We start from the raw sequence: 16,243 nt of genomic DNA, 5'->3' as shown, positions 1-16,243 counted from the left end.
AGGAAGAGAGCTCACGAAATCTACATTTCTGACAAGACACAAACAAAAACAGACAAATAGGATTAGGGTAGGTTGAGAGGATAAGGTATCAATAAAACAAAGAGTTAAGCAAAAAAGAAGAAACCAGATATTAGTATTGGCCAAACCAATAAGAAGATGCATGCTGTCTACAGATCACTAAGAGGTAGGTTTCACACCTGGGCTAATACTCAGCTACCCAAAAGACTTAGTCGTCTTCAACGTAGATTACAGTACAGATGATAAATTTAAAAATAATTAAAATATTCATACAAATAGAGTAACTGCTAGAGGAAGGAGCAGGTGAGCAACTCTAACTTTGGAGAGATGTTGGCCCTAAAGAAGGAAGAAGCTCCCGGCTGGCCGCAAGGTAAAACTTCAGGGAAGAGATATTCTTGCTCCACAGATAACCGTAATAAAGATGTCCAGTAACCTACAACCGTGCTGCACTCTCCCAGCTCATCCCCTGGTGGGCCGGTCTACTTTAATCATAACTTCCACCCACTGTTGTCAGATTCCAGAGGCGAGAGTCTCCTCTGTTTTGTTTTTCCCATCCAAATTCTTTTGGGGAGGAATATTTCTGAGTCAAGAGGTAGAGTTCCAAGGCTGGAATTTTGCTGACTATTTCCATGTTGTATTTCTGATGAATGCTGCTCCAGATGTCATCAGAGCAACACCCACTCCTTCCTATAACTTGGAAATGAAGGCACGTGCTGAGCAATGCCAAATGCAAACTACTGCAATAACATTTTAAAAAATAATCCATATCAGATTTCAAAAAGTGTTAATATGGTAAAAAGTGACAGTACCAGCATTTAATTTAATAAAAAGAGTAGGAATATAAAAATGCATACAAGGCACAATGAAGTTCAAGTAAAGGGCTTACCTAGTTCACATAATGAACTATAATATATACACAATTTATGAAAAATACGACAATTTCATGGGTATAAACAAAGTTTCTCTATATTTTGGCTTTTTCTACATAAATAGTGCATATGCTTAAATTATCACATGTATATTAGCCTGATTGGGTCTACACAAACAGAAGAAATCAAATTTCAGTGCTAGGCAATTTCTTAGATCATCAATTAATTATGGTCCTATGTATAGCAAACAGAAATACTAATTTTGCTTTAAATAAATGCAAGACAGTGATTCTCAATAAAAGATCCTCGCACATTTATGGCACCAATATTTAATTAGGGTTTTCTTCCCTTCTATGATTTTTCACTGACCCATCATTTTTATTTGCAACCATAAAACCATTTCTTATTCGATAAACCAGGGTGGATAAAAAACTGAAGTTTGTTGAAAAATATAAATATTGGATTTTTTTTTAATTTAAATTGGATTTCTTAATTTAAATACATTTTTTCAATAAATCTATTAAATATGAGATGACTACCAATGCTATAATCTAAATTTACAATAATCTATTAAAGTAATTTATACCAAATTACAAAATTAACATTAAGCAGTACATGTTTGCTGCCAAAGTTTTAAAGAAAGTCAAATCACTGAACTGGTGGAAGTGACTGGCTAAGTACCTCAAACTAGAGTTTGTTGACAGTAGCAAATATTGACAGCAGCAGCCTCTTCTGCAGGTGAAGAGAATATTTTCTTCATTTCATCTTATTCAATTAGTTCAGTTCAATGACTAGTTCCATTCAATGTTAAGAAACTGAATGGAAGTTGAAAAAACAACAGGAAAGCTTGCTTTCCTCTTCCAATCTATGAATAAAAACTAGGTGCGAGAGGATGAGATCTGCTAGTTCTAAATCCTTGAAGGACATAGTGACCAGAAACAATCAGTTCAACTCACTGAACTACAAATAATACTTCCTCTGACTTATAAATTAGTTAGTTTTTAAATGTAAAACATGTTTTGATAAACCTTTTTTTTCTATGTATCCAGCACATTTAAGATGGTTTTAAGGAATAAAACATTACAATGATATTTCTGTGCATTCTTAATTCCAATTTCCATCCACAGTTTGACATGAATCACAAAAATGAATCAACCGGTAAATAAAAAAATGCATGGCTCACCATTTTCTAATATAATGAAAATATGTAAAAACTAAGAATATGAGTAAATGTAAATTAAGCTATATAAATTCTTAAATAAATGTGTGTAGACACACTGTATCCTCCTCGTTAGCAAAAAGACGTTCCAATTTTAGTGTAAAGTCTGTATTATGTTGCAAATCAACATTTTAATGGTTACCAACTAATGAGAATCAACTCTTCTTTAGGAAAATAAACTTAAAAAGTACAACTGCAAAACAAGATTAAAATTGATTAGTTAAATCAAGGTTTCCCACTTGATCATTTAAATCATGATTAAAATTGGTGATATAAATCAGTGCACCCTTGGACAAACTGCATATTACAATTAAAGACAGCATGTGTGGTTGGAAAGTAAATTTAACAAACATGGTTGCATTCTGTTTATGGTACTTCACTGATCTATATACTGGTTAGTTATTAGTAGATCAAATTTTTTCCTTCAAACAACTCAATTTAGTTTGAATACTTGCCTGAAGTCTACTGAAAATTTTGGTTCAATTTCAAACATGTTAAGTTGGCAAATACTGATAGCTGAACACAAAATTCTGTTCCAAATGTTCAAGCAAGCTTTCCAATTCACTGTGAGACTTGTATCTCATTTTCATTTACCTGGTGTATTGTTGCTCATGGAAGCTGTGGTACTGGGCAAGACTGGAGTTACAACTGGAGGAGGAATTCCTGCTGCCATATCAAGGAGAGGCTGAATAATTTCACTCTTGAATACATTATTCTTCTGCCACAAATTTAGCACTCTAACAATTTTACTCTAAAAGGGGGGGAAAAAAGCACAACAAACAAAAAGATTAAAGCTAGAAAACTCCATTATGATTATTGTGTTTGATACAGTCAAATTATGAAGGTAAAAAGTCTTGCTTATTTAGAAGCATACTAGAAAAGGATTAGTTTTGCTTCTCCAAATTCTGTATTCTTAATCTTGCGGAACAACCCTAGAAAATTATTTTAAGGGAATAATTTAAGAGTTATTGACCGTTAAAAACAAGAAATCTTTCCTCCCCTCACAGCATTTTAATACAAGCACATACTAAACATGCTTAAATTTATCTACCTCTGAGCACCAGCATCATTTGTGTCCACTGAATATGGAGAATAATGACAGTTATCTACTGCTGCTAAGACAGCAGAAGGAGCCCAAAACTGTGTGTGTAAGTCCTACTAGAGGCTGTTTTTAAAATGCAATTTTTTGATGAAGTAGTGTATTTAGAAGTATTAATCTGGAAGAGCTATTACAACAGCTATACAGTAACACAGTAATATAATAAAAACATGGACTTAGAGGTTGGTGCTTCTTTAGCACTCTGCAAGAAACTATGAAACCATAGTCTGGGCAATTTCATAAAGAGAATTCTGATGTAAACTTAACTAGCTCACCTTAAGCTTGCAAAAAGTGCTTCCTTCCTAACCTTGTTTTGAGCTGCTCTTAGCACTCCAAAACCTTCAATTATCATGCAGAAATCTTCTATGTTTTATATCTGACCGGGGTGATTTTTTTTTTTTTTTTTTTTTTTAAGTTTGAGCAAAATTACTTTTAGCAACTTTTAACAAACACAGTGACTTGGAGGGTGAGGGGGAGAGAATAATTTTCCATGCTATAAAACCATGTTCTCACAGCTTTCTAATGAACAACTCTAGCGCTGCCTGCATATGCATGAGAATTTAGTTTACTTGAGGTTTATGGAATAAGCATATTGTACAGTGTGTAAGAAATAATTCAGGGCTCCTTCAATGAAATCTCTGAAGGTTTGCTGAACCTGCTCCACTAACCCAGAAGAGGGAAGAAACAAACCTTTGCCCTACAATACCCATTTCCTCCTTGGTCCCTGCATCAACTGCAGGAAGAGAAAGGATGATCTCATGGTTAAAGCAGAGAACTGCATTCTATCACCGCCTCTGCCAGAATTCTTGTGTGATGCTGGGCAAGTCAGTTAAACCAAATGGCTTTTGTCCAGTCTAGTTTTATATACTCGACATGACTGAAATTTTACTACTTTCTTTAAGAGATTGTTTCAAAGCTTAATGCATGTTGTCAAAAAATGTATTCTGATACTCAGCCTCAATTTTCCTTTACCTAATCCTATCCATTAGGCCCTGTTAAGATCCCTTTTATACGGAGGTTCTCAAACTTTTTTTGCAGGGACCCCCTTTGAAAATATTTCAGGCTGTGACGACCCCCCAAAAAAGTGATGACTCCCCCAATGTCATGCCACCCTTACTTCTGCATTGCTTTTAGGGGCGTCACTGCCTTCAGAACACCCAGCCAGCAGCTGCTGCTGCTCTCTGGCCACCCAGCTCTGAAAGGCTGTGGCTGTCAGCCATGCATGGGGCTGACAGCTGCAGCCACGGCGTATTTGGGGGCTGACAGCTCACGACCCCCCGCCCGTTTGAGAACCATTGCTTTTATGGACTAAACTACCTTGGGGTTCCATGGGAGATGTAGTGAGGCAGAGATGTATCTTGTTCTGTTGAAGGGGGATAGCTGGTGCAAGGAGGGCAGCAAACATATAGCTTGCCTCCCCTCACTGTACAGAAATCCTTTCTTAATTTGCTCCAGCACAGATTCCTCTAGGAGCCTAACTGAAACAGGCCAGTCCCTAAGATGACATGCATCTAGGGAATAGCCAGTGTTCTCAATCTTGATTAAGTCCACATTATCTTAAATCGGGATTCCCCAAGTGTGAAAGATTCCTTGGCTGGGGTAGAGCTGGCTGTGCCTTCTGTTAGTCTTCCCAAACTGCCACCCATGTAGGGACATTCTGACAGTGATTCTGGATCACTGGAATGGCCCCAAAAGAACTGTTCCATACAGCGAACGTTAGATCTGTTCAGTCCCTGGCTGTCCTCAGGATCAGAGTGGAAAGATAGCTGTCAAACAACTTTATCATCTCCCCTTCAGTTCTGCCAAACATAAGATTGGCATAGCCCAGGATTCCGCCACAAATTAAGTTTGTACTTTCTTTCCAAGGTGTTTCATATAATTCACAATAGTATGAATTTCAAGGCTATCGTCATTTTACCAATGCAATTTTTCCATACTGGTTAAGATAAATTTAGAATGTGTTCTGCATTGCTGCTTCTCTCTCTTCCAACAAAATGTGTAGGTCTGTTCTGAGAATACATATCCAATCACCCCTCCCCCATACACCTTGTAGAAATTTCCCATCCACTTCCTCACAAAGGGGGGGACACTCATTTGCACTACACTTCTACATAGACCTTGCTTCCTTATCTCATATAGACACCTCATTTCAACCATCTCTCTTCACAAGCACCCTATGCAGTGATTCCCCTGGATCTAACTGGATATATTTCTCCCTCAAACCAAATATGCTTTCAGTTTTAAATTTGCTTAAGAAGAAATTATAAGGGTTACAATTCAGTTCTGCTATAATAGAACACTAATGTTGTCAAACCTTTTTAATTTTCTTTGAAAAGATGAAATTCTAACAATTGTGTTAGTTTTAGAAGAAATTACTGTACAAGACATACCTTGTCATCCCCAGGACAACGGTATAAATTCTGGAAAGTGCTGATGATATTATTGCTGAATCTAGGAGCAAACACATCCTTCTCTTGCCCAAACTGATGCCGGGACTGTCGCACAATAGAGTCAATGACATAGAGACCAGGCACCTTGTATTCCGGTTTGCACTACACAAAAAAAGATAGTTTAAAAATAACGTAAAAAGAACAAAATCATACATTTTAGGAGCCCAAGGACAGAAAATATCAACAAAATCACAAATGACAGGATTTTTCCATTACTTACATTTTATAAATTGACTTACCAATACAACCAATGTTAAGTGATAGCTCACAATAATTTTTCATTAGTTGAAGTACAATGGATATCAATATCATAACAATAGGACTTTAAATATATATACACACACACACACAATTTTTTAAAATTACATTTTATATCTAGTAAGTTTGCACTATATACATACATTATAAATCTGAAGCCATCTAAATTATTACAGCCTAGTTCAAATTTTCAGCTCATAGTACTTATATGCATCTTGCTGAATATCAAATGATGAAAACTAATTTCCCATCATTCCAAAAAAACTGGACTTACAATCAAACAGTCTGATAATTTTAAAGTAAAACAAGTAAGAATGTATAGTTTTGAAAGGTAATACTACTGTTCCTTGGTCAGATAAAAAGCACTTCACTAATGACCAGGCAGACAGAATTTCAACCAAGTGAGTTGGTGCTGGGTGTCAGTAAGTTTAAAAATATTTTTCTCTTTCTGAACACTCACTCACTCATAATGTTGGCTCATTTTAAACCCTTGTAAGAACTATGACAAACCTTTAACTGAAATAGAAAATTAACTATTTCTGTCCTTAATGCTCTCACACTTGTTTATTTGAGAAGACACCCACTATATCCATTTTAAAACACTGGGAAAGTTTGAAACTTGTACTATACCATTTGTATATAATATCTATAAGACCACTGATGGATAAAGTACAATCCTAGTTATAAAGGAAACTTTATTATACAGGAGAAATTACTCCCAAGGTCTTGAGAACACACAAAGTTGAAACACTAACTAAAATCAGTTTAAAAACAGATTTAGTTAAACTAGTGCAAACCTTTGTGCAGCCACACTTATATCACAGTGCTTCTTGCACCTGTACATTTACTGACAAACTAAAACATGAACCAGGTTTCAACTTGATTTAAAAATGTCTCACAGGCATTTGTGCTAGTTTAGCTAAATCACTTAAAACACACCACTTTAAACTTGTGCAACTGTGTGTGCAGACCAGGCCTAAGAATAAATGAAACCTAAGACAGTTCATAAAATATTCTCAAATTTATTAAATATTGGTTGCAATTAGAATCTTAAACATGATACTGCAACTTTCCTATCATTAGAGTCGCAGAAATCAGAGACCGAAAACATCTTCTAGTCCGTATCTATGCAATACCTTTCCTGACAATTTGATCCCACCACTTCCCTAGGAAAAGTGGTTCACAGCCTAATGGTACTTAGTCTCAAGAAGTTTTTCTGGATATTCACCTTAATTTTCCATTACTTTTACCCCATTTCTACTAGGTATATCTCAGTATATAACACTATGTAATTCCTCCCTCTCCTTGGTGTTTACACCCTTGAATACCTATCTTAAATATAACAATCTTTGTTTTGCTCTTCAGTCATTTCTTAAACCAGCTCTATGTATTTAGATCTTCTAATCTTTCCTCAAATCTCAACGCCTGTAGCCCCCCTATCACTTTTGTTGCTCTTCTCTGGAATCCCTCTTATCTGTCAGCAACATGATGCCCAGAACAGAAGCAATTATTTCAGAAGTGTTTGGATAGGTCCTATTACTTTCCTGGCTTATGCAATCCATAAATACATTTATAGCACATTGTAAACATGTGTCTAATATGCTGTCCAGTCTCAGCTCTAAGTCTTTCAGCATTACTTTTACCTGATTTCTCACTTGCACTAATAATCTAAAGGATAAAAGAGTTCAGGAGAGCGGATAGTTTCTCAAGGAGACAATATTAAAGACATAACTGCAAACTATCCCAATGAGAAGGAAAGATAAAGAGTAAGAAGTCAATATGGCTTCATCATGAGCTCTTAATCACCTGAAAAATAAAATGGAATCCTACAAAAAATAGAAACATGGACTAACTGGTAACAAGTACAAAAGAATAGCACAGGCATGTAGGGACAAAATCATAAAGGCTAAGGCACAAAATAAATTTCCTATCCTGAAATCCAATCAAGGAGATAAAAGGCAATAAGAACAGGTTCTCCTAATGTACTTATAGAACGAGAAAGAAGGAAAGCGCTAAATTGATGACATCAAGAAGACTGAGATGTTTAATGCCTATTTTGCTTCAATCTTCACTAAAAAGGATAATGGTGACCAGATACTCAACACAATTAACAAGTAGGAAGGAATGCAAGCCAGAAGAGGGAAAGAACAGGTTAAAGGGTATTTTGGTAGGTTAGATGTATTCAAGTGAGCAGGATCTGTTCAGGTAGTTCCTAGGGTATTTAAGGAACTAATTGAAGTCATCTCAGAACTGTGAGCAATTATCTTTGAGAACTCATGAAGCATAGGTGAGGTCACAGAGGACTGGAAAAAGGGCAAACATGGTACCTATCCTTTAAAAGGGGAACAGAGGACCCAGGGAATTATAGACCAGTCAACCTAACTTCAATACCTGAAAAGATACTAGAACAAATTATTAAACAATCAATTTGTAAGCACCTAGAGGATAATAAAGTTACAATAATAGCCAGCATGGATTTGTCAAGAACAAATCATGCCAAACCAACCTAAGTTCCTTCTTTGACAGGGTAACTAGCCTAGTGGATAGGGGAGGACGCAGGAGAAGTGATATATCTTGATTTTAGTAAGGATTTTGACACAGTAGATGAAATTACTATAAGGTAGGTGCAAAAATGGTTTAAAGCCTGTACTGAAAGAGTAGTTATCAATGGTTCGCTGTCAAACTGGGAGGATATATGTAGTGGGATCCTGCAGAGATCAGTCTTGGGTCTGCTACTATTCAATATTTTCATTAATGACTTGGATAATGGAGTGGAAAGTATGCTGAGAAAACCTGAGGATGACAACAAGCTGGGAGGGGTTGCAAGCACTTGGACAACAGGGTTAGAATTCACAATGACCTTCACAAATTAGAGAATTGGTCTGAAATCAACAAGATGAAATTCAATAAAGACAAGTGCACAGGACTATACTTAGGAAGTAAAAATTAAATGCACAATTACAAAATGGGGGGAAACTAGCTGAGTGGCAGGACAAGGATTTGGAGGGTTATAGTGGATCACAAATTGAATGAGAGTTAATGTGATACAGTTGCCAAAAAAAAGGCTAATGTCATTTTTGAATATATTCACAGGCGTGTCGTATGTACGGCCTCACCTACACTAGGAAATTAGGTTGGTATAACACCATCGCTCAGGAGGTCTGAAAAATTCACACACCTGAACAATGCAGTTAAACCAACCTAACCCCTGGTATTGATAGCGCCAGGGTTGATGGGAGAATTCTCCGATTTACCTAGCTACCACCTCTCAGGGAAGTGGATTACCTATGCCGATAGGAGCAGCTCTTCCCTTGGCATAGTTAAGTGTATTCAGCGAAGCAGTCCTACTGCAGCGTTTTAACTGTTGATAAGCTCAAGAAGACGGGAGGTGATTATCCTGCTCTACTCAACACAGGTGAGGCACTAACTGGAGTGGTGTTTCCAATACTCGGCACCACACTTTAGGAAAGATGTGGACTCAGGTCTGAATGGGGTCTCATAGCCTCTTCCATCAGGAACTGTTTCAGTTGGAATTCACAGGCCTCTCTAGTTCTGGATGGGAAGAATTTGCAGATTCTACACTTAGTAGAGATATGTGCCTCACCCAGACAGTATGGGCACCACTGATGCTTGTTGCTGATGAAGGAGCAAGGGCAGTTCTTGAATCCCGGGACTTTGGACACAGGCCCGAGATGACGACAAGGGAAGGGTGGATTCTACTCTGTACTAAACTATATACTAACTACAATTCTTAAGCTAAGATATAAACTACTTACAATTAAAATTTTATAGGTTCTGCAATAGCAAAGGACACGATTCCAACTTAAGCCATGTGCTGGCAAAAAGGAACTAGAGAGGTGTCGACCTGCACTGCCTCTAATACCCTCAGTTGGGAGCATGAAGAGAGCTACATGTATAGGTCAATGGACACTGCTTTCAAGAAATTTAGGACTCTGGCACATGGTGCGCATGCATACCCACATGTGAAATACATGTACGTAGGTACGTATGTGTGTAATACTGTAGCAGACTTTAACAAACTTCTAAAAACTGGCAGGCAAGACCAGAGGGAAGAAAGTCTAAGGAAAAAATGAGTTCAGAAGAGTTAGCAGTTTTTCAGAGAGAGAGAGAGATTATTAACAGCACAAGAACAAACCATTCCAGTGAATAGGAAAGACAGGAAGTATGATAAGATACCACCCTGCTTAACTAGATCTTCAACGACCTAAAAGCCAAAAAAGAGTTATACAAAAGGTGGAAACTAGATTAAATGATGAAGGATGAATATAAAAAAAACACAACACAAACATCTAGAGACAAAATTAGAAAGGCCAAGATGCAAAATGAGTTTAAACTAGCTAGGGACATAAAGAATAACAAGAAAACATTTTACCAATACATTACAAGCAAAATTAAAACTGAGGAGAGAAAGACAACAACAGAAAATACGGCAATGACCAAAGTGCTAAATCCCTTTTTTTTGTTTGTTTCAGTTTTCACTAAAAAGGTTAGCAGTGATTGGACAAATGACACAGTGAACATCAGTGTAAACATGATAGGGTCTGAGGCTAAAATGGGGGGGGGAGGGGGGGCGCGGCTAAGAATTATTTAGACAAGTCAGATGTCTTCAAGTCCACAGTGCCTGATGAAATACATCCTAGAATACTTAAGAAACTGACTGAAGAGATCTCTAAGCCATTAGTGATTATCTCTGACAAATCATGGTGGATGGAGACATCCCAGGGGACTGGAAAAGTGTAAATATAGTACTATATATAAAAGGGGGAAAAAGACAACCCAGGGAATTATAGTTCAGTGAAGTTTAACTTTGGGACCCGGAAAGATAATGGAGCAAATAATCAAACAATCAATTTGTGGGCACCTAGAAGATAAGTTGATAAGTAATAGTCAACATGGATTTGTCAAGAACAAACCATGTCAATCCAACCTAATATCTTTCTTTGACAGGGTAAAGCCTTGTGAATGGGGGGAAGCAAGAGATATGATATCTCAACTTGAATAAGGCTTTTGATACTGTGCACATAATCTTCTCATAAGCAAACGGGGAAATATAGCCTAGATGAACGTACAAAAAGGCAGGTTCACAACTGATTGGAAAACCATACTCAGAGTAGGTTCACAGTCAAGCTGGAAAGGCATATCAAGTGGTGTCTTGCAGGGATCTGTCCTGAATCTAGTTCTATTCAATATCTTCATAAATGATTTCAATAATGGCATAAAAGTGTGAACTTATAAAGTTTGCAGACAAGATCAAGCTGGGAGGGGTTGCAAGTGCTTCAGAGGACAGGATCAGAATTCAAAGTGATCTTGACAAACAGATGAAATGGTCTGAAACAAACAGGATGAAATTCAATATGAACAAAAGCAAAGTACTAAAACACTGAGGAAGGAATAATCAATTGCACAACTACAAAATGGGAAATGACTGCCTAGGAAGGAGTACTGGAGAAAAGGATCAAGGTAATACTTGTGCAAGAAAAGCAAACATTCTGGGATGTATTTGCATAAGTGTTGTCAGCAAGACACGAGAAGTAATTCTTCCACTCTACTCAGCACTGATAAGGCCTCAACTGGAATACTGTGTCCAGTTTTGGACGCCATACTTCAGGAAAGATGTGGACAATTTGGAGACATTCCAGAGAAGAGTAACAAAAAAGATTAACGGTTTAGAAAACATGGTCTACAAGAAAAGAATAAAAAAACTTGGTTTGTTGAGTCTGAAGAAGAGAAGACCAAGGGAGAACATGTTAACAGTCTTCAAGGACATAAAAGGTCACTATAAAGAGGAAGGTGACAAATTGTTCTTATTCCACTGAGGACAGGACAAGAAGTGATGGACTTGAATTACAGCAAGGGAGGTTTAAGTTAGACATCAGGAAAAACTTCCTAACTGTAAGGGTAGTTAAGCACTGGAATAAATTACTTAGGGAGGGTGTGCAATATCTGTCACTGGAGGTTTTTAAGAACAGATTAGACAAACACTTGTCAGGGAAAATCTAGAAGATAATACTAAATCCTGCCTGAGTGCAGGGGACTGGACTACATGACTTCTCAAGGTTCCTTCCAGCCCTACATTACCATGTTCGTTTGTGGTTTGATTTTCTTTTCCTCAAATATACTAATTCACTTGTTACCAAGTAGAGTAATATAATTTTTTGCCTATTTTTTAATATTGTCATGTCTGTTCGAATTATTTCTCGTTCCTCAATAATGGGTAACGTCTCATCTTCTTTAGGATCATTTGCAAATTTAGTTAGTGTGCTGTTTCTGCCTTCTTCCAGATCATTAATGAAGATGTTTAACAAGGTAGGTTTGAACTCAATTCCTAATCATCCACACTAGGCATCTCTCACAGACTAGCTATCTCTCTTTATTATTACATTTGCCTTCACCTTTACTTATTAAACAATTGAACCAGGTCAGAATTTCCAAATACAAATATACTGTATTGTCTCAGCTAGGGAGCAATTCACTTTCACATGATTATTATCCTGTTAAGTTAGAGCAGGATATATAAGCAGATTTTTACTAGCATTTGAACTGCCTGTTCAAAATAACTTTTTTTAAAAAAGTAAAATTTAAAAATTATTTAAAATTAAAAAAGGTTATTGATTTAAAGGCCTGTTAGATGTGAACTTTATGTTTTGTTTTTTAAAACTGACAAGTTATTAACATCTGTACAATAGACGTGTCAGTCCGTTACTGGCTGTTATGAGTTTAAAAAAAAAGTATGCCAACATGTATTATCAAAACAGATGTGACAATATAATTCAGTATACTACATTGGATCTTGTGAGGACATCACTTCCAATGAGACTAGCCACTGAGTTAAATTTGTCAAGTCGCCTTCCTTGACAAACGCCTAAACTCCTCCTATGAGGCCTTGGGCAGCGGGTCTGTAAACTTGGACATAGCCGTCCAGCTAAGGAAACCATATTTGAACAGCAGGGCCTGTTGGTCAGCAAGGAGGAGGACTTGAATCTGCCCTGCCAGCCGTCATTCACTGCAGTCATAACTAGGGAATTAGGGGCCAGATGGGAATAAAACTCCTTAATTCCCTGCACAGCAATGAAATTGTGCTTCTCCATCTGCTTGGTCGCTGGTGGTACTGAGGCTAGTGTGCTCCAGAGGGCCGTAGCCAGTTCAATGAGTGTATCGTTGATTGGGAGGGCCACTCTTCCCAGGTGCAGGTGGCTGCAGAATGACCACCAATTTATAGGTGTTTTCGTGGAGGAACTCCGCTTGGATGCCAAGGGACATGGCTACACAGTGTAGGTGGTCTTGGTATGCCTTTAAGTCCTCCAGTATCAAGGGGAGGATGAACTAGGCAGCACAGCATTGTCTGGAAATGAAGATGACCCTTAATTGAACCAAAGATGGATCTTGCTCCAGGGATGACGTACCCAACGGGAAGACTCTAGAGGCTTTGCCTGGCGAAGGACTGCTGCTGCCTGGGCTGTGATGGATCTGCAGTTACCACCATAGATCTGGTGAGCGATCTCACCTTTGAACGAGATTTAAGAGCATGATCAAGGAGCATCCCACTGATTCCAAGAAGGCCACTGATATGGGTAGGGCATCAGTGGCCAATAGGCACCAGGCCAGGGACCTCCATCCTGACCATGCCAATCTTGAGAACCATAACGGTCCACTAGTGGCCCCTGGTGCTCCTTGGGTGATAGGAAGTGGGAGGATGATGACCCCAACTCAGATGTGGAGGACCTGCAGGATCCCAATGAAAAGGGAAGAATGAGTCCACAAGAAACAAGTAAGCAATCCAAATCGTCCATTGCCCAGAACAAGGCAGAAAGTGGTACCACAGATGGAGGTGGTACCGTTAGTACCAAGCATGCCAGGGCCAAAGGTGGTGTTGGTCGCAACATGAATAGCAATACTAGCGTGACCAACTGTATGGAGGTTGAGGGATGCCAGGGAAGCATCTGTGGCACTGACTTCATGGGTGCCGACATGGGTTCTGGTACCAAGGTCCCCTGTTCTGATTCTGGTACCAGCTCCACACCAGCTACTGGAAGGGGTTCAATGGCTCACTTTATTGGAGGAGATATGGAAACGTCCTGGACCAACGGAGAGATTGAGACCGAAAGGCAGAAGAGGTCTACGGCAGCCTAATAAGCCGAAGACAAGGACACAGTCAATACCAGCATTTCCCTCATCAGTACTGGAATCGATGGATGCCCAGAGGCCGGAACTAGAGTTGACAATACAGAATTTCTGATCTCCCTACTTGATACCAGGCAAGGGTCAGAGGTACCCAGGCTGTCCTGCACGCTGCACTGAGGGAGATGGAGAAGTCACCCTAAGACATGGAGTGCTCTCGATTGGTCTTATCTGACCTCTTCCTCAGTGCAGTCAATGGGGAATGGCTGCTCCCTCTCTTTGGACAGGCATCTCCTCCAGAATGTGAGACAGCAGTGCTCTCAGAGACCGGGGGGATCTTTGACTTGATGAGGGTCTCGGTACCAGACCAGTCGCTGCTTGAGGCAAAGGTTCTGTGCAACCTAAGTTCTTTTCTTGAATGTTCTGCAGATCAAACAATGCTTTTTGAGGTGGGCCTCACCGAGACAAAGCAGGCATGGCGTATGGCATCGCTGTTGGGGATCACTTCTCCACGCAAAGGACAATGTTTAAACCCCAGTGAGGGCACCACCAGGGGAACAGGCCACAACAACTAACACTAACTATATACCACAAGAACTAGACTGACTGTGCAAGGCTACAACCACACAGAGCTCCAACTCCAGCCATGGGCAGAGAACTGATGGGGGTGGGGTGGCACTGCCTCACTTAGCCAGGGAAAGGGCCACAGCCATGAGGGGCGAATTCCACCCTTCTATGTGTACTGCTTGGCAAAATCTCCGGCTCCAGTATGCTTGGCACACACACACACTTAAGTGAAATACACATCTGTATCTACTCAAAGAACTTGCAGCAGCAAGGAAGAAAGTTCCAACAACCATCATGGGTGGGTGTAAGAAGGAACTGAGAAGGGGTCGGGGAGAAGCTGTGCCCTATACACAATTGCACAGCAGCATGAGGCAGGAGAGGGCAAATGTGCTGCCCTGATGGGTACCGCTGAGGCAAAATTCTCTGGCAACAGTTCACTGAGCACACGCACATACCTGAAATGGAATAGATATATGCTATCACCCAAAGAAACACCATGCATATTTTAAAAAAATCCCACTAAAATATCATTAGCTTAGCATTAAGGTGGCTCAACTGTACCTATCACCAAAGCAAATCATAAAAGGCAAGGAAATCAGATAAAAGTAATCCAAACATCCAATGTATACTATACCGATTAATTCCTGCTTCTCACCTCAACTACCTCTTTTCCGCTACCTAGATCCTATATTTCCACTCTTATCCTGAGCAACCAACAGGCATCCTTAACTTCTAACTACATTTACTGATAAGTACGTTTCTGCAATTGATACAAGATTAATGTCGCTTTCCTAAATTATACCATGCATAGTTTTGTTTGTGTTTTATTACTGTGTGTAATCAAATGAGATTTAGTGTCACACTGTTAAGCATGGTTACGAGATGTTTTTCTGTAATCTTTATGAAAACTTTCATCAACTTTTTTTTATTAATTACTTAATAGTAATTATAGATTTTAAATTGGCATGTTATAGGTGTATTATGTATACAGTGTGAGGCTGCACATCAATTGTTCAGGATTTGATAAAAGAAACCTTAACTTCTATTGCCCACACTCAATCCCAGTCTCCGTTATTTCTTGCCTTCCAGGTCCTGTTTCTTATCTCTATATTAACGGCCACGGTAAATCACCACCATGGTTAAAACCATTCCATCTCTTTTATAAATGAATAGGAAAGTAAACATTTTAGCTGAATAAACTTATTGCTGCAAACTCCTAAAAATAATCTTAACTCATAACAGTGAATTAGAAATCAAGAAATGCAAACAATTAGTAAAGAAAGCTAAGGTACCAATGACTGGAAACTGAAGACAGAAAAATTCAAACCGAGTAAGATGCAAACTTTTAACAGTGAGCCCTTGTCTATACTTAAAAAATAAGTTGCTCTAATATAGGTCGACTTACTTCTACCGCTGTAAAGTGGCTGATATCCACACTGCCCTGCTCGGGTCAGTGGAGTGCGTCCTCACCAGGAGCACTTCCAGTGACCTAAACGGCAGTGTGGGAAGTTGAGGGCCCCATCTCTCAGGTCCCTGCTGGGGCCGCCCAGGCTTCTTGCCCCGCTCCCAGCTGGGACCGGGAACCAGCTTCCTGGGGTTGCAGCAGCTTCGGCTTCTCACCCTG

General features: G+C 39.0%; 1 protein-coding gene across 6 annotated transcripts in view; it reads right to left on the bottom strand.

The window, feature by feature from the left end:
- Positions 1–16,243, bottom strand: part of SCAF8 (SR-related CTD associated factor 8) — a 141,698-nt gene that overhangs the window by 97,015 nt on the left and 28,440 nt on the right. For all 6 annotated transcript variants that reach the window (XM_067542449.1, XM_067542444.1, XM_067542443.1 and 3 more), the window contains exons 4-5: positions 5,596–5,757; positions 2,701–2,857 (exon numbers count right to left, since the gene is read on the bottom strand). In XM_067542449.1, coding sequence (XP_067398550.1) covers positions 2,701–2,857; positions 5,596–5,757 — 319 coding nt within the window. The remainder of the gene's footprint in view (positions 1–2,700; positions 2,858–5,595; positions 5,758–16,243) is intronic.

Source organism: Emydura macquarii, unplaced genomic scaffold (assembly GCF_026122565.2).
Source record: "Emydura macquarii macquarii isolate MOO-44397 ecotype Brisbane River unplaced genomic scaffold, CSIRO-AGI_Emac_v2 contig_705, whole genome shotgun sequence".
Classification (NCBI taxonomy): domain Eukaryota; kingdom Metazoa; phylum Chordata; order Testudines; family Chelidae; genus Emydura; species Emydura macquarii.
This window is presented reverse-complemented; position numbering and strand designations above follow the sequence as displayed.